General features: G+C 42.8%; 1 protein-coding gene across 5 annotated transcripts in view; it reads right to left on the bottom strand.

Moving 5' to 3' along the window:
- LOC121547702 (dynein axonemal heavy chain 17) overlaps positions 1-18,163 on the bottom strand; it is a 122,841-nt gene that overhangs the window by 2,169 nt on the left and 102,509 nt on the right. For all 5 annotated transcript variants that reach the window (XM_041859099.2, XM_041859098.2, XM_041859100.2 and 2 more), the window contains 14 exons: positions 17,400-17,564; positions 17,167-17,307; positions 16,872-17,042; positions 16,507-16,629; positions 12,575-12,768; positions 12,332-12,480; positions 12,079-12,206; positions 10,187-10,414; positions 8,753-8,944; positions 8,165-8,344; positions 7,883-8,065; positions 7,615-7,797; positions 1,675-1,818; positions 75-300 (listed from right to left, as the gene is read on the bottom strand). In XM_041859099.2, coding sequence (XP_041715033.2) covers positions 75-300; positions 1,675-1,818; positions 7,615-7,797; positions 7,883-8,065; positions 8,165-8,344; positions 8,753-8,944; positions 10,187-10,414; positions 12,079-12,206; positions 12,332-12,480; positions 12,575-12,768; positions 16,507-16,629; positions 16,872-17,042; positions 17,167-17,307; positions 17,400-17,564 — 2,407 coding nt within the window. The remainder of the gene's footprint in view (positions 1-74; positions 301-1,674; positions 1,819-7,614; positions 7,798-7,882; positions 8,066-8,164; positions 8,345-8,752; positions 8,945-10,186; positions 10,415-12,078; positions 12,207-12,331; positions 12,481-12,574; positions 12,769-16,506; positions 16,630-16,871; positions 17,043-17,166; positions 17,308-17,399; positions 17,565-18,163) is intronic.

Consider the following 18,163-nt stretch of genomic DNA (forward strand, 5'->3'; position numbering starts at 1 on the left):
TCTGGCTTTTTTGTGTTTTACTATATAGGGAATAGGATGCCATTTTAGAATGCAACCGAGATGATAACCCGTACCCTCCATGTAGAGTCCGTAGATGTAGGCCCCCTCCCTGGGTGGACTGGTCATGTCCTCGCGGTTCTTCTTGGTCACCTCTACAGACAGACACATCCTGTCCAGAGGCCACTCGTTCTTCCTGGCCATGGACTGCATGATAGCTGTCAGGAACGACTGGGGGTTGAAGAACCCTGCCAGCCACACCGTGGTGGGGAGAGCGAAGTCTGCCGTCCATGACTCCAACTCCTACACACACAGACAAAAGCGATCAACAGAGTATGTATGGACAGAATATTCAATACGATCGCGTGTTATCGATAATGCGTCTTTCAAATGCAATGTTCCCGCGTTCGCGGAGATCTCATTCTCGGTAAACGCTGCATATGTTGGCTCGATTGGAAATTACCTGGCTTTAAAGGGGGACTGAACTTCCTGATTTTAGCCTTGACTCAATTCTCCTCATTAGGAAATGCGACTGAGAACAAGATTTGGGTTCTGCCTGGAGACAATTGAGACATGGATTATGTATGTGTGCCATTCAGAGGGTGAATGGCCAAGACAAAAAATGTAAGTGCCTTTGAATGGGGTATGGTAGTAGGTGCCAGGCGCACCAGTTTTTGTCAAGAACCGCAACGCTACTGGGTTTTTCATTTCTCAACTCAATATTAGGAAGTTGTTCCTAATGTTTTGTACACTCAGTTTATTTAGATGGCTTTCTTTCATTGATCCCTATATTCTGAACCCCTTCTCTCTATGTATTCTAGTGAGTCTGTCGACAAAATGTGAATTAAAGGTACACCATATTTAAAGGTATGACTTAAGATAAAGGTACTGAAAACCCTATTGAATAAAGACTCCACAAGGTAATCTGTTGGCCAGCAAGTGGGAGGGTTTTCGGTGGTTTAATTAAATGTATTCAGCACGCTGTTAGATTAATTTGTATTTTAAGAATAATGACTAAAGGATTTCACCCCAAATACAGTATAAATGTGTGAACGGTGTTAGAGTTATAATGTAGTGGCAACCCACTAACAGAGGGGGGCGGGACTAAACATTCCAGGGTGAAGGGGACTGAGAAAACAGGTTAAAAAAAGCCTCCTAAAGGTGGGCGGAGCAAAGTGCCTTTGTGTGTCAAGGGGTATAAAACAGGAGGGTATGGGTTTTGGCGCCAGAGCTCTCCATGAATAAAAATACAGATCATTCTTGCTGGTTGTGGACCTTGAATCATTTATGATTAAAACCAGAGCCTTACAACCTCTGGTAATGATTCAAGCTTAGGTTGAATTAGAGATAGAAATTCTCGTGACACGCGCAAGGGAACCGTGCCTGCAAAGCCCGTTACGCACCTGCTTAAGGTAAGTCTGAATACCAAGTACTGAGAAATGCGTAGGAAAGGCGTACATTTCCTAAATCTGAATCGGGCCCTTGCTCTTTAAATTTCAAGTGTGCTACAATGCGCTCTAATTGAATCCCGGCCAAAGTTGTGAATAATACAACATGGGATGAAAATGTAGACAATGACACACACAGATCCTATATAAATGGACATCCCTATCCACAGACGTACTGATGGACTCACGGACATGTCTCCCGATCAGAGAGTGTATTATGGTGTTGTACCTTGATCCTGAGCAGCAGGTCTGCATACCAGCCCCCCAGGCCCTGCAGGGAGGGGTAGGCCAGCTTGGTCCAGGACTCTGGTACCGTGTCCAGGAACAGAGCGTTACCCAGCTCCTCCATATCAGTTGTGATTGTCAACTCACCCTACAGAGACAGACAAAGACAGAATTTCACAACCCAATGTTCCCTCTAAGCTGCGTGCAGTAGTCCCGAGACTGCTGAGCAGCTCCCCTGGACTGCCTTGCAGAAATATCAGCCCACAGAGAGAAGCAGGAGATTGAACGTCACTCAACTTTCTAGAGCAGTGGTCACCAACCGGTCGATTGGTCTCCTAGGCATTCCTAGTTGATCGCCAAACATTTCTGTAAAGAAAGCCTTGTTCCTATTTTTTTTTTTTTATATGTCGGGCTGTTGGCGGTAGGTACCTCATTTAGCTGCCCTGCATGCCGTGTAGGCAAACTGTTGCCATTATGAACCATTTCATGTGTCTGAAGGTACTGTGAGATTTACAAACATTTAAAACCATGACTAGAGAGAGACTATCAACGAATACAGCAAAAAGCTGTTTTTATGAGTTCATGTTTAAGTTCTTACTCAGCACTGTCAACACTTTGTATTCAACACTTTTATAAGCCATAAAATGTGCGTTCTTCCTATTTCCACTCAGCGCTACAACAAGCACTGTAGCAGTAATGAATGAGTAGGAAAGTGTATCTATAGGCTTGCATTGTTGTTATTAGCGGTTTGGGTCTTTTTTAATATTGAGGAATATTTAACTTTCTCTGTTCATAAGAGTAACAACATGAATTTGTGCATGAGGCAGAAATAATGCTGTGTGACTCGAGTTTCGCCATCAGCTGGAAGACGGTGTCCCTTTTTGGTCAGTGTCAGTGGAGGAAAGGGAGAGCGGAGGGACGTTGAGAGGCGGACCATCAGTCTGCTGCTCTCTCCCTCTGCTGAGACTGACCATCAGATACAGGCACCATCAGCCCAATAAAATAAAAAGCAAATTATTTAAATGTATGCTCACTTAGCTGTGCTTCACAAGTAATACAACAACGGCTCTATTACCAGTGTGATCATATAGCCTACCTCAAATTTTGAAATATATATATTTTTAAATGGCCCGAACAACAATGCATTGGCAGGGCAATTAAAGCAAAGCCAATATGCAGTGATAATGTATTGGGCCTATAGCTTACTGCACAAACCTCATTGCTACAGTACTGTTTTAACTGGTTACTGTTGCATAGGTTTATGTTTTCTTAAGTCATGTTAAAAAAAAATCTGAGCAGAAGATCTTAGCTTGCATTTTGACTCAGAAAGTGATCTTGACTCAGTAAAGGTTGGTGACCACTGTTCTAGAGTTTTCCCTGTTAACACTATCAACGTTTCCCTTCACTGTGGCAATTGTGATCAAATCAACGCAATATTAGCCACTTTCAATGCAACATACCGAAACAAAACGAACAATGCAAGAGATTTTGTAGGCAGAACGCATCAGTGTAGAATTATATTGCATTGACACACTACTTAGCCCCTACTCTACACAGACCAGTGCACCATAACCAATCAGAGCTGCAGTAGGCCTATATGCAAATAAATCATTGCCATATATGGATCTGTGGAAAACAGAAAGGAAAACGCCACACACTGCTGCTCACGCTCCCAGGTGATATGTATTTATAACAACGTTTCCACCCTTAGGTCTTCATCAGGCATCCTAAGGGTGGAAACGTTGTTATAAATACATGAGCAGCAGTGTGCGGCGTTTTCCTTTCTGTTTTCCATCAGTTTGTCTACAACTCCAGAACCTGGGAAAGCACCTGGATGTGCCTATGTTCTTCAGCTTTTGTACACACAGTACCAGTCAAAAGTTTGGACACACCTACTCATTCAAGTTTTTTTTTTTTTTTTTACTATTTTTTACATTGTAGAATTATAGTGAAGACATCAAAACTATGAAATAACACATATGGAATCATGTAGGAACCAAAGAAGTGTTAAAAAAATCCAAATATATTTTATATTTGAGATTCTTCAAATAGCCACCCTTTGCCTTAATGACAGCTTTGCACACTCTTGGCATTCTCTCAACCAGCTTCACCTGGAATGCTTTTCCAACAGTCTTGAAGGAGTTCCCACATATGCTGAGCACTTGTTGGCTGCTTTTCCTTTACTCTGCCTTCCGACTCATCCCAAACCATCTCAATTGGGTTGAAGTCTGGTCCCCTGTAGCTCAGTTGGTAGAGCATGGTGCTTGCAACGCCAGGGTTGTGGGTTCGTTTCCCACGGGGGGCCAGTATGAAAAATGTATGCACTCACTAACTGTAAGTCGCTATGGATAAGAGCGTCTGCTAAATGACTAAAATGTCAAATGTAAATAAAGTCGGGGGATTGTGGAGGCCAGGTCATTTGATGCAGCACTCCATCACTCTCCTTCTTGGTAAAATAGCCCTTACACAGCCTGGAGGTGTGTTGGGTCATTGTCCTGTTGAAAAACAAATGATAGTCCCGCTAAGCCCAAACTAGATGGGATGGCGTATCGCTGCAGAATGCTGTGGTAGCCATGCTGGTTAAGTGTGCCTTGAATTCTAAATAAAATCACAGACAGTGTCACCAGCAAAGCACCCCCACATCATAACACCTACTCCTCCATGCTTTACGGTGGGAACTACACATGCGGAGATAATCCGTTCACCCACACCGCGTCTCACAAAGACACGGCGGTTTTAACCAAAAATCTCAAATTTCCACTCCAGACCAAAGGACACATTTCCACCAGTCTAATGTCCATTGCTCGTGTTTCTTGGCCCAAGCAGGTCTCTTTTTATTGGTGTCCTTTAGTAGTGGATTCTTTGCAGCAATTCGACCATGAAGGCCTGATTCACACAGTCCCCTCTGAACAGTTGATGTTGAGATGTGTCTGTTACTTTAACTCTTTGAAGCATTTATTTGGGCTGCAATTTCTGAGGCTGGTAACTCTAATGAACTTATCCTCTGCAGCAGAGGTAACTCTGGGTCTTCCATTCCTGTGGTGGTCCTCATGAGAGCCAGTTTCATCATAGCGCTTTATGGTTTTTGCGACTGCACTTGAAGAAACTTTCAAAGTTCTTGTAATGTTCCATATTGACTGACCATCCCATGTCTTAAAGTAATGATGGACTGTCGTTTCTCTTTGCTTATTTGAGCTGTTCTTACCATAATATGGACTTGGTTGTTTACCAAATAGGACTATCTTCTGTATACCCCCCCTACCTTGTAACAACACAACTGATTGGCTCAAACGCATTAAGAAGGAAAGAAATTCCACAAATTAACTTTTAAGAAGGCACACCTGTTAATTGAAATGCATTCCAGGTGACTACCTCATAAAGCTAATTGAGAGAATGCCAAGAGTGTTCAAAGCTGTCATCAAGGCAAAGGGTGGCTATTTGAAGAATCTCAAATATAAAATATATTTTGATTTGTTTAACACTTTTTTGGTTACTACATGATTCCATATGTGTTATTTCAAAGTTTTGATGTCTTCACTATTATTCTACAATGTAATTGAATGAGTAGGTGTGTCCAAACTTTGGACTGGTATTGTATATGGATCTGTGCCATTTACTTTGAACTGAACTTTATTTACAGCATAAGTGGTCGTAAGTAGATGCCCTTGTTTTGAGATCAAAGCGAGAGCTTCATGTAGCCACGTGCACATTTTGTTCATATCCTTTGCTAGTTAGTGAGTTATAGGCCCAGTTATACAGTGGGGAAAAAAAGTATTTAGTCAGCCACCAATTGTGCAAGTTCTCCCACTTAAAAAGATGAGAGAGGCCTGTAATTTTCATCATAGGTACACGTCAACTATGACAGACAAAATGAGAAGAAAAAAAATCCATAAAATCACATTGTAGGATTTTTTATGAATTTATTTGCAAATTATGGTGGAAAATAAGTATTTGGTCAATAACAAAAGTTTCTCAATACTTTGTTATATACCCTTTGTTGGCAATGACACAGGTCAAACGTTTTCTGTAAGTCTTCACAAGGTTTTCACACACTGTTGCTGGTATTTTGGCCCATTCCTCCATGCAGATCTCCTCTAGAGCAGTGATGTTTTGGGGCTGTCGCTGGGCAACACGGACTTTCAACTCCCTCCAAAGATTTTCTATGGGGTTGAGATCTGGAGACTGGCTAGGCCACTCCAGGACCTTGAAATGCTTCTTACGAAGCCACTCCTTCGTTGCCCGAGCGGTGTGTTTGGGATCATTGTCATGCTGAAAGACCCAGCCACGTTTCATCTTCAATGCCCTTGCTGATGGAAGGAGGTTTTCACTCAAAATCTCATGATACATGGCCCCATTCACTCTTTCCTTTACACGGATCAGTCGTCCTGGTCCCTTTGCAGAAAAACAGCCCCAAAGCATGATGTTTCCACCCCCATGCTTCACAGTAGGTATGGTGTTCTTTGGATGCAACTCCGCATTCTTTGTCCTCCAAACACGACAAGTTGAGTTTTTACCAAAAAGTTCTATTTTGGTTTCATCTGACCATATGACATTCTCCCAATCCTCTTCTGGATCATCCAAATGCACTCTAGCAAACTTCAGACGGGCCTGGACATGTACTGGCTTAAGCAGGGGGACACATCTGGCACTGCAGGATTTGAGTCCCTGGCGGCGTAGTGTGTTACTGATGGTAGGCTTTGTTACTTTGGTCCCAGCTCTCTGCAGGTCATTCACTAGGTCCCCCCGTGTGGTTCTGGGATTTTTGCTCACCGTTCTTGTGATCATTTTGACCCCACGGGGTGAGATCTTGCGTGGAGCCCCAGATCGAGGGAGATTATCAGTGGTCTTGTATGTCTTCCATTTCCTAATAATTGCTCCCACAGTTGATTTCTTCAAACCAAGCTGCTACCTATTCTTCACTTCCACCTGTGTTTCTGGTGTCCTTTGACAGCTCTTTGGTCTTGGCCATAGTGGAGTTTGGAGTGTGACTGTTTGAGGTTGTGGACAGGTGTCTTTTTATACTGATAACAAGTTCAAACAGGTGCCATTAATTTTCTGGATTTTTTTTCCTCAATTTGTCTGTCATAGTTGACGTGTACCTATGATGAAAATTACAGGCCTCTCTCATCTTTTTAAGTGGGAGAACTTGCACAATTGGTGGCTGACTAAATACTTTTTTCCCCCACTGTAGATCATTTGAAGTCAGCAATAGGGGAGTGATTGCTTCCTACAAGAGCACAAAATGTGTATATTTCTAGACACTTTTGAAAAGCGAGTCAGGCAAAGAGCTTTTTTGTTGTTGTAAAGAGTGTTGTATTTTGAGACAGGCTTGAATAAGCTAAGTAGCCAAAAGGCAGAGGGTAGCATAATTTGTCTGATTCTCTGTAATAATGGTATGAGAATAATAATGCATTTTATTTTGTAAAGTTCTTTCTTGCATCAAACAACACAACAGCATTTTCAGTCACCACCTTGTCTGAAGGACAAGTGGATAAACAGGTTAATGTCAAGCCCTGCATGTTTTTTTCAAAAGTCTCATGGAATGTAGGCCCTACATTGAACACCACACATTGGCTGCTACTGTAGGCTGAATGCTATTTCCATGTTAAAATGTTATGGGATGCATTTTCTCCATTGTTTTTGATGGTAAGCCATTCTGGTAGGCCTACATTATGATCAAATAGCCACAGTAGTCTACATGGCCACTGTTAAAACTGTAACTTAAAGCAGGTACAGCCTCAGTGTTCACAGTAAACGTGCGCTGGAAGTTACACAGAATTTTCACAATGTTCAAGTTTGCGCTCAGCAGACCTGAAATTTGCTCAGTGCTGGAAAAAATCAGCTGGAACAGTGGTCACACCATTCGCTGTGTACTCTTTTCAGAATGACTACAGACAACCACTGTGATGTCATGTCACACACATACACACTGTCTCTCTCGTACCTTGAGTCCAAGGTTGAGCTCTTTGAGAGAGCGCGTGATCTCCTTGGTGAGGAAGTTCATCCTCTCACACTCCTGGAAGGCCACGATGATGTAGGGAGTTCTCTCCTCCACCTTGGCCATGATCTCTATCATGTTGAAACCATCCGGCAGCTTCTCCAGGATCTCATCCAGGATGCCCTTCACCTGTAGGGGAAAACACACACACAGGTCAGGACTCTAGTGGGGGCTCATTAAAGGCTCTGAGGTGTAGTGATAGTGGCTTTCATACCTTCTCCTCTCTGGACACCCCTCCTCCCCCGGCTGCGTCTGACTCTTTGGGCTGCATCTCCAACACAGTGCGGAACAGCTTCTCTGAGGTGATGGTGAGGAAGCCGATCTCAGCATTGGGGTGGAGGCCGTACAGGTAGGGGCTCTCTGGAGGCAGCACCTCATCTATGTACATGTGGTAGCCCTGGACACACACACTGAGGGTTACTGAGGTAACAATATTTGTAGTTTTCAAGGGTGATGTCTTGTGTTTTGAAAGAGTGTGTGTGTGTGTGTTCCAAACCTTGTAGTCAGAATTGGGTGGTACAGGGAAGCTGGGTGCAAGGTACAGCTCTCCCTCCAGCATCTCAGGTCTGACGTACTCCTCCAGATAGGTACGACACAACTTCCTGTCCCAGTCGTCTGTGATGTGGCCGCCGTACATGATCTCCCCAAACAGATAGCGCAGGTCGTCCCACGGCACCTGGAGAGAGGGGGTGGGGAGAGAGAATGGAGGGAGAGAGAAATGGAGAAAGACGAAGGGGGAGAGAGAGAGTGGGGTCAGACACACACTACACACGTCACCACCAATGTGCCGTTCTACCTGCTACACAGAAACAAACCAAAATCAACTTATTTCTCATTATTTCAATTCACAAGATAGAATGAACGCGCACGTCAGCCATCGAGCATTGAACCTCAGCGATTCTTGAGCTTGGACGTTGACATTGGACACGATGCAACGCGAACAGTACAGCAGCTTTCATTGATTTCAAAGGAAGCAGTCCCTCAATGGCTGATGGCAATGCCGGACGCTCGATGGCTGTAGTGTAGCAGGGCCATAAAGCTCTAGGCTGATTGAGAGATGGTGAGGTCAGTCACACACACTCACCTTGGAGTTGGCCTCCAGGTAGTTGTAGAGCACGTTGACGGAGATGGTGAGGTCTCCGTTGTTGAAGGGGTAAGATCTGTTCCAGCCCTGAGCTCCAAACTTCCTCCTCTCAGCCACCACGGCGTGGAAGTAGCATAACGCAAACAGGATCACCTTGAACTCTGACTCTTTAGAGCACATCTCCAGAGTGTCCTAACACACACACACACACACACACACACACACACACACACACACACACACACACACACACACACACACACACACAGAGAGATAGGGAAGAGATTACATTAAACTCAAATTCAATGTTTAAGTGTGGGCATGTACTGTACACTGAGTACACCAAACATTAAGAACACCTTCCTATATATTGAGTTGCACCCCCCTAGGGATGTTGGCCCATGTTGACTCCAATGCTTCCCACAGTTGTGTCAAGTTGGCTGGATGTCCTTTGGGTGGTGGACCATTCTTGATACACACAAGAAACTGGTGAAAGACCCAGCAGCGTTGCAGTTCTTGACACAAACATTTACATTTACATTTTAGTCATTTAGCAGACGCTCTTATCCAGAGCGACTTACAGGAGCAATTAGGGTTAAGTGCCTTGCTCAAGGGCACATTTACGTCATTTAGCAGACGCTCTTATCCAGAGCGACTTACAAATTGGTGCATTCACCCTATAGCCAGTGGGATAACCACTTTACACTTTTTTTTTTTTTTTTTTCTTTTTTTTTTTTGGGGGGGGGGGGGTGGAAGGATTACTTTATCCTATCCCAGGTATTCTTTAAAGAGGTGGGGTTTCAAATGTCTCCGGAAGGTGGTGAGTGACTCCGCTGTCCTGGCGTCGTGAGGGAGCTTGTTCCACCATTGGGGTGCCAGAGCAGCGAACAGTTTTGACTGGGCTGAGCGGGAACTATGCTTCCGCAGAGGAAGGGGAGCCAGCAGGCCAGAGGTGGATGAACGCAATGCCCTCGTTTGGGTGTAGGGACTGATCAGAGCCCGAAGGTACGGAGGTGCCGTTCCCCTCACTGCTCCATAGGCAAGCACCATGGTCTTGTAACGGATGCGAGCTTCAACTGGAAGCCAGTGTCTGGTGCGCCTGGCACCTACTACCTAAGCCAAACTACCTAAGCCAAACTGGTGCGCCTGGCACCTACTACCATACCCCATTCAAAGGCACAAAAATATTTTGTCTTGGCCATTCACCCTCTGAATGGCACACATACACAATCCATGTCTCAATTGTCTCCAGGCTTAAAAATCCTTCTTTAACTTGTCTCTTCTCCTTCATCTACACTGATAGATGTGGATTTAACAGGTTACATCAATAAGGGATCATAGATTTCACCAGGTCAGTCTCATGGAAAGAGCAGTTCTTAATGTTTTGTAAAGTCAGTGTTTGTGTGTGTGTGTGAGCGTACGTGTGTGTGTTACCTGGTTGAAGAGATACAGGGCCTTGTGCAGGTTAGCTTGCATGCCGGTGGGTGGTTCGTTGGTTATCTTAATGCCGTTCTCCAGCAGGCCCTGGGGGATGTAGTGCGACTCTGGCGTGGGCGAAGGCTCAGCTGACATGTACACGCGATAGTCGTCATGGCTACCCATGCTGTAGCGCTCCACTAGTTTATCCAGGCTGCCCAGCCACTTGGCCACCAGGTGGATGTTCTACAAAGAAGAGTATTTATTATTTAATACCTGGCGAGTAGTCTATATACACTGAACAAAAATATAAACGCAATTTCAAAGATTTTACTGAGTTACAGTTCATATAAGGAAATCAGTCAATTCAAATAAATTCATTAGAACCTAATCTATGGATTTCACATGAAATCACATTTCACATGAGTGTTGCACATTTTAGAGTGGCCTTTTATTGTCCCCAGACCATGTAATGATCATGCTGTTTAATCAGCTTCTTGATATACCACACCTGTCAGGTGGATGGATTATCTTGGCAAAGGAGAAATGCTCACTAACAGGGATGTAAACTAATTTGTGGGCAAAATTTGAGAGAAATACACTTTTTGTGCGTATGGACAATTTCAGGTATCTTTTATTTCATTTCATGAAACATTGGACCAACACTATATATGTTGCATTTATATTTTTGTTCATTGTAGTTAGTCTATAACTAGTCTATATAAGGTTACAATTGACGTTTAATAACAACCAGAGCCATATAAAGCATTAGGCAAAAATAGAATTCATGTTGGAACAAAATATTCTGTGACAATGGCCGCGTCCCAACTCTATCAAATCTGCACTGCGGAGAACGCAGACAAAATCACGGAATCCAGACATTAAAACGGAATTCAACAATATTCAAAAATGTATTGAACAGTAGAAAATCAACTAAATGTATTGAACTGATTAGAAAATGTATGAATTTGTCCAGATTATCATAAGAGATGAACAAAATGCATTAGTGATTCCTATTTTCCTTAAACTTTCTGAAGAGGCAATGCCACTCTGTCTGTGTGTGCCAGTTTGCCTACTTTATGTAGCCGTTAGCCAGCAGATACGACCCGCTTGCTTAAAGCTGCACTAAGATCGGACAGGCTTTCTGTCTAGATTAAGACACCGCAGGCACAAGATATGGCTCGGAAAACGTACCTCAATCCAGGGGTGAGAAATGCGTTGTACTTCAAATTGTCCAATTATCCCAACTGTTCCACCGAGAAGATTGAATGACTGCTAGTTTTAAAGTAAACTGAGGTGTCTTAATCTACACAGGAAGCCTGCCAACCCTAGTGCAGCTGTAAGCAAGCGGGTCAGATCTGCTGGCTAGTAGCCCTTAGCGATGATGCCAATGATAACTATCAACAATTAAATGTTAACTACAAAGTAGCCTATGTGTACCTGACAGAATGATATCATGATTATTTGCATTAATCCAGTGGTGATTTGATTAGCAAACTCTGCAATCAAATGTGCACTAAAGAAACACCACTAACCAAACAAGTATCTTGCTGGTGCACACTTGAATTAAAGGGCATCTACACCCAAAAATGAAAATTTCTTAGATTTTTCCCAAACGTCAAAAGAGGTCTCCTGATGTGGTTTAAGTATCGTTGTGGACGTAAAATGGTGATTCTGAGAGTGAAAACCTGAAGAAACGGACAAATCAGAAACCTGGAAAAACTAAATGGAGAAAACGGAATTTGGGAAAGATATATATGGAACTAGGCAAAAAATTAAACCGATTTTTATAAGACCCTACTCTTCCCTATATAGTGGAATAGGGTGCCATTTGAGACGAAGCCAATAACGTGCATGCTGTTCAAACTCCAGCCTGTGAGTAAAGAGTAAGTGGTGCCCATACAGTGTACCTGCAGTATAACCCAGTGTCCTTCTCTAGCTGCCACGTTCAGAGCAGCCTCGGCCACCACCTCCTGGCCCTGACCCAGAGACACGTTGTGGAACTTCCCGTTGTCAAAGGTGAAGCCCATCTTCTTACCTGGACCAAATGACAGGATGGCAGGTTAGACATGAAACAGATAGGGTTCAAGGTACTATAGCAAGAATGTGTGTGTGTGTGTTTCGTGTGTGTGTGTGTGTGTGTTCGTGTGTGCGTGTACAGACCTAGGGCTTCCACATCTTTGAGGGGGTCGACTCCCGGGGAGAGGATGAAGAACATGGGAGTAGACGAGCTGCTCTCCTCAAATGACACGGCGAATTCCACGCTCCTCCCCTCCACGTACTTTGTACCCATCTTCTCCTCCACAAAGGTACTACAACACACAGAACAAACACTCAACATTACCGGAACAAACACCTAACTGCTTCCTTTACATGGGTATATGTGTGTGCATGCGTGTCTCGTACCTGACTGCGTAGGACATGCGGTCCGGTCTCATACACCTCATCATGCACAGTTTTTGGAGGCCCGTCTTGTTCTTCCACTCTTGAGGAAACTTTTCCTTCTCCGGAGCCTCCGACTCCACAAACTTCTTCCAGCGCTTCGCAGATCCCTCCATGTCCCGGTCCAGGTTCTTAAACTCATCAAACTCCGACAGGGCCTGACACACACACACACACACACACACACACCTATATTACTCAGCTATGCAGGTCGATAGTGTGTGTGTGTCGGTACGCTCTCAGAAATAAAGGTTTAGATTTGTTCTTAAAGGTGTACAAACGCTTGTCACTGTAGTGGTACGTAAGTTATACCTTTAGTTATAGGTACATCATTGTACCCTTGCAGTTTGTACCTTAATAGAGCCAATAGTGTATCTTATGGGACAAGATAGTACAGGTACAAAAGCATACCTTTAGAAAAGGCACAATTTTGCCTTTTTCGGGTACCACCACATTGACAAGGTCGTTCGTTCCTTTTAAGTGGCAAAAATATACCTCTAAAAAGGTTTTGGGGTGTTGTTTTAACACTGTAGAGTGTAAAGCCTTTTTGCATATATCCCAGGGTATTTGGAGTAATTTAGAGTTACCAGTACCACCCATGACTGTGTTTGCTAGTGACAGAGACATGGTTGTGGCTTTCAATGGCTTTCAGTTCTGTAGCCTTCACCAAGTGAGTGCCTAAGTGAATATTTTATCATTGAAATTAAAGTCTTTATGACAACACATTACATACAGGTAACTGCCAAAATAAAGGAAACACTTGAGTAAATGAGGGACACAAAGTATATTGAAAGCAGGTGCTTCACACAGGTGTGGTTCCTGAGTTAATTAAGCAATTAGCATCCCAACATCCCAAATGAAAAAATACTACAGTTTACTATAGAATTCTATAGTAAACTGTAGTATACTGTAGAATACTCTAGTAAATACTACAGTATTATCCACAAAAACACTAGTCTGCAAAACATGACACTTTTTTAACTATAGTAAATGCTACAGTATTTAATTAGCATATACCCTGTCCATTCCCCTCCCCCATATCACAATTTGTGCCACCTGTAAGTGAGAAACCTAAATGCCAAGTATAAACCATATATTGTGTTCCCTAAAGGTTATAGAAAAGAGCAGAAGCTCTGAACTATCTGTTCAGACCCCAGACCTACCTACAGGCTATGGAAAATATGCTATTTTTGTATTTCGCCAGTAGGTTTCCTGAAGGAGAAAGCCCACTTCTATGTCAAAGATAATAAAACAAAAACACTATAATAAATACTACGGTAATGTCTGCAAAAACACTACAGTATACTACAATCCGCATAAACACTACATTAATTACTATAGTATATACTACAGTTATCTTACTACAGTATTTATACTATAATTAACTGCAAATACTATAGTATACTACAGTAAATACTACAGTATTCAAAAACTATACAGTGAATACTGCAGTAAATTCCACAAAAACACTACAGTGAATAATATAGCATTAATACCATAGTATACTATATATTTTTTCATTTGGGATGCTTAGGGTCATGTACATAAATGCTAGGCAGGCCATTATTTTGGCTACCATGGCTATGCCCCCATAGGATGACAATGTCCCCATCCACAGGGCACGAGTAGTCACTGACAGGTTGATTGCGCCATGCTTGATTGTTCATCTTGATAATAACAGATACATCAAGTATATGGTTTGGTTACGTGTATTAATCTTCACGCAGCCAGAGACAGTAGCAGCAGCATCACCCTTGCAAAAAAAACTGCAACAGATTGGCTAGTGAAACGCACACTCTGCACTCTGATTGGACCACAAACTGTCAGTCAACACAGGTCGGGTGAGCTAGCGAACAGATTGTTGATTTAAAGTACAGCTATAGGTTCCGGTGCAGCGCAAACGGCAAATTGTAGTGAGAGAGGATTACCATAATAAATAAATATGCAGCTCCAAAAATTGTTTGGTGATCAAGAATATTAACTGTTTACTTTGCAAGCTCACCAGCAATGGGGCAACAATTACTAGCATAGGTCTACTGGTATTTTGGTATGTAACAATTGCTTGATATTGATAATTTAGTTATGAAGCTTGTATTTGGAATTTGTTGTTAAAAATCTAATATTACTGTGGCAAAGATGCACCATAGGCACTGCTCTTCACTTGCAGTCTCCAAACTCCTGCCAGTGGAGAGTGCTTTTTTTCTCTTGTTGAAATAAAATATTAGCTGTTGCTTTCACACGTTTAAATGCATAAGCCCTATGTGGTAAATCTATATTCCATCTAATACTACAATAATTGCTAGCGTTTCATAATTCCATTAATGTTTATTGCAACACGTAGACATTTCTGTTTCATGTTTGATAGGCCTACGATACATTTTCATTTTATAGCCAACCATTTCTTACCCTGCTCTGAGTGGGCGCGATGTTTATTGTGCACATGAACATTCGCAAGACACATGAGGTAGACGTTATGTTTATTTAATTCAATGTATAGTTTCCTTTGTTCACATTTCCCGGGTTATGTCGGAGTTGCGTGTGTCTGTGTCCTATGTCTCTGTCATTTTTGTTGTTCGTAATAGCAGCACACATGCCTTAGTGCCCATAGAAATAGGCTACGTGGCCTGCGTCCATGCTTTGGAGTCAGAGGGTTGAATAAGATAAAATTATTGTTTAATGTATGCTTGGTGTTGGAATATCATTAATAATCATTAAGTCTGATTAAGACCAATGTACCAATGTAACAATGGATGTGGAAATGGCCTTTTACATTGTAGAACCAGTTTATTGGTTGTGGCCCCGTGTAGCTCAGTTGGTAGAGCATGGCATTTGCAACACCAGGGTTGTGGGTTCAATTCCCACGGGGGGCCAGTATGAAAATGTATGCACTCGCTAACTGTAAGTCGCTCTGAATAAGAGCACCTGCTACATGACTAAAATGTTGTAATTGTATGGTCCTGACGACCAATTGCTTATTATGTAGGCCTACCTGTTTGAGTTCCTGTTAGACAGATTGGATTTGGTTTCTCAGATAGGACAGGTTAAGCCTGATACAGAGGCTATTGCCTGTGTATATTTGGTAAAGCTACTTGTATATTTTGTATGATATGACGCTTTCACCATTGGATCACTAAGACCTGTAAATAAATCTGCACGTCAACCTGCCTTGCCTTCTGCTGATTTCATGCCCTTCTGACTGCTACATGGTCCATATTTTAATAAACATATGTTGTAGACAAAATAATGAAAAGGGCTGTCCTGTAGCCTCGAGAAATAGACAATGATTTGTAGTTGAACAAGTCGTTGCATCTATCGATTTTATTTTACTTGACTTGAGACTTGACTTAAACTTGTGACTCAACTTGAATTGCTCTTAGAATGCACGACTTTGACTCGAGTCTTGACCCATTCTACTTGGGACTCAACTTGAGACTAGGACCTTGTGACTTGAGACTTGCTTGTGATTAGAATAATACTGACTTGATCCCACCTCTGGTAATAAGTCCAACTTCTAACAGTTTGGATTAGTTTAGAAAAATGTATGCTATTTATCTTTGTGTAGCATAAGATCAATCAATGTGCATGCAAAAACACACATATTGAAACAAACAATTCTAAAAATCAACTTTCATGCTGGGAAATATGATAATGACGGGCAAGGCTTTTGAGAGTGTGTGATGATTGTACCTTTATATTCAAAATATTGGGTACAAAAATGTACCATTTAACTAGATTATCCGCACATGTACCTAAAAGGTACCGCACAGTACCATGTGAGATTATATGTGTACTTCTGAAGGGAAATTTTATTAAACCACTGGTTACAATACTGTACCCTAACCGTACCCTTTCTTCTGAGAGTGTAGAGTGTGTGTGTGTGTTTGGGCTGTGCCCACCTTGATGCCGCCCCAGCCCTGGTTGGCAAGGAAGTCGACAGGAGAGCCCAGGCCAGCTTTGTATGGGAACCTCAGGAGGAAGTCCAGCTCCGTAGGATTGATCTCCTTCTTCATCAGCAAGATCTACTCACACACACACACATATAGATATGAACAGTATTCTCATCCACCAAGCAGAAATGTTCTATGTAAGTATATGGGCCTATGTGTGTCACCAAATGTCACTTTGATTCTGTAAGTTCCTATTCTGTTAAAAGTCATATTCTGTGTGCGTCCCAAACGGTACCTATTCCCTATTTAGTGCTTTACTTTTGACCAGGGCTCATAGGCCTATTCAGTACAGCCTATCTGCTGTGTTTTCTGACCTGGAATGCGACCTGAGCGATGAAGGTAAGCTTGTCCCTCTCAAACAGGCTACGGTTGGTGTACATGAACACAGAGTAGGTGATCTGGTCAATCAGGTTGTTCACTCTCTGTTTCACCTCGTCCGCCGGCTCTGTAAGCATGATGGCCACCTCAAAGACAACACTGAAGGCCTACACACACAGACAGACACACACACCAAACCAAGTTTTCATTAAAGATTATTGAAGTTCTGAGGTTGATAATAAAGTCATGAGTATTGAGAGTGTGTGATTCTAGAGTCCTGTGGAGTGTCACTTTGAGGGAGAACTGGTAGATGGGGTTGATTTTGTTCAGGTCGTTGAGGATAAAGTAGAGCAGAGCAGCTCGTATCGACGCAGGTCTGTAGTTCTCTCTGGCCTCGTTGATCTTAACCTCTGTTATCTTCGCTTCGCGCACCTGAGGGCCACAAACCCAAACACTCTCCGCTCACCTTCACACCATAATAGACCATAATTTGAGAAAGTGTGTTTGTGTGTGTGTGCGTGTACCTTCTCCTCGATCTCGGTGGCGGTTGCCTTGGTGATCTCCAGGTTCTCTACGAGGGCGGTGTCTCCCAGGAAGTTGCCGGAGGCGGCCGAGAGTCGAGCCAGCAGAGAGTCCTCCAGCTGCTTCAGCACAATCTTAAAGTTGTTTTGCTGCTTGGTCAGCTCAGCCTATATACACAGCGCAGAGCAACAGGGGGACGGGTTAGTCAAACCATCCGGAGTACAGTAAAGGTGCCCCTAGATGCTGATCTTGGGTCCGTTTTTCATTTTCTCCACTAATGGTTAAAAGGTGGGGAATGTAGAAGCTGATCCTAGATCAGGTGGTGTGGCTCCCAACACTTCACCCCGGAGCCACACCACCTACCACTCACCTACCACTTGAAGACTGAGGAACTGACTTTATTTTGTCACAAACCGGATATATTATATTGGATATAAATGTTCATTGCTTGATTTGGCTTGCCCTCTCTCTACACACACAAAAATGGTTCTACAGTGCCAAATAAGGGTTATTTGGCTTGTAACCATAGCAGATCCCTTTTGGGGTGGTGTAAGAACCCTTTATTGAAGGCACTATAAAGAACCTTTATGGTGCTATAAAGAACCCTTTCCTAAGCTACAAAGAATCATTAAAAAAAGGTTATATACAGCACCAAAGCATTCACCTATGGTTATACCCCTTGTTAATGGTTCTTTATAGAACCTTTATGGAAAATTGTTCTATAAAGAAGCTTTCTCAATCTCAAGGTTCTACAAATAACCTTTTG

Source organism: Coregonus clupeaformis, chromosome 31, assembly GCF_020615455.1.
Source record: "Coregonus clupeaformis isolate EN_2021a chromosome 31, ASM2061545v1, whole genome shotgun sequence".
Taxonomy (NCBI): domain Eukaryota; kingdom Metazoa; phylum Chordata; class Actinopteri; order Salmoniformes; family Salmonidae; genus Coregonus; species Coregonus clupeaformis.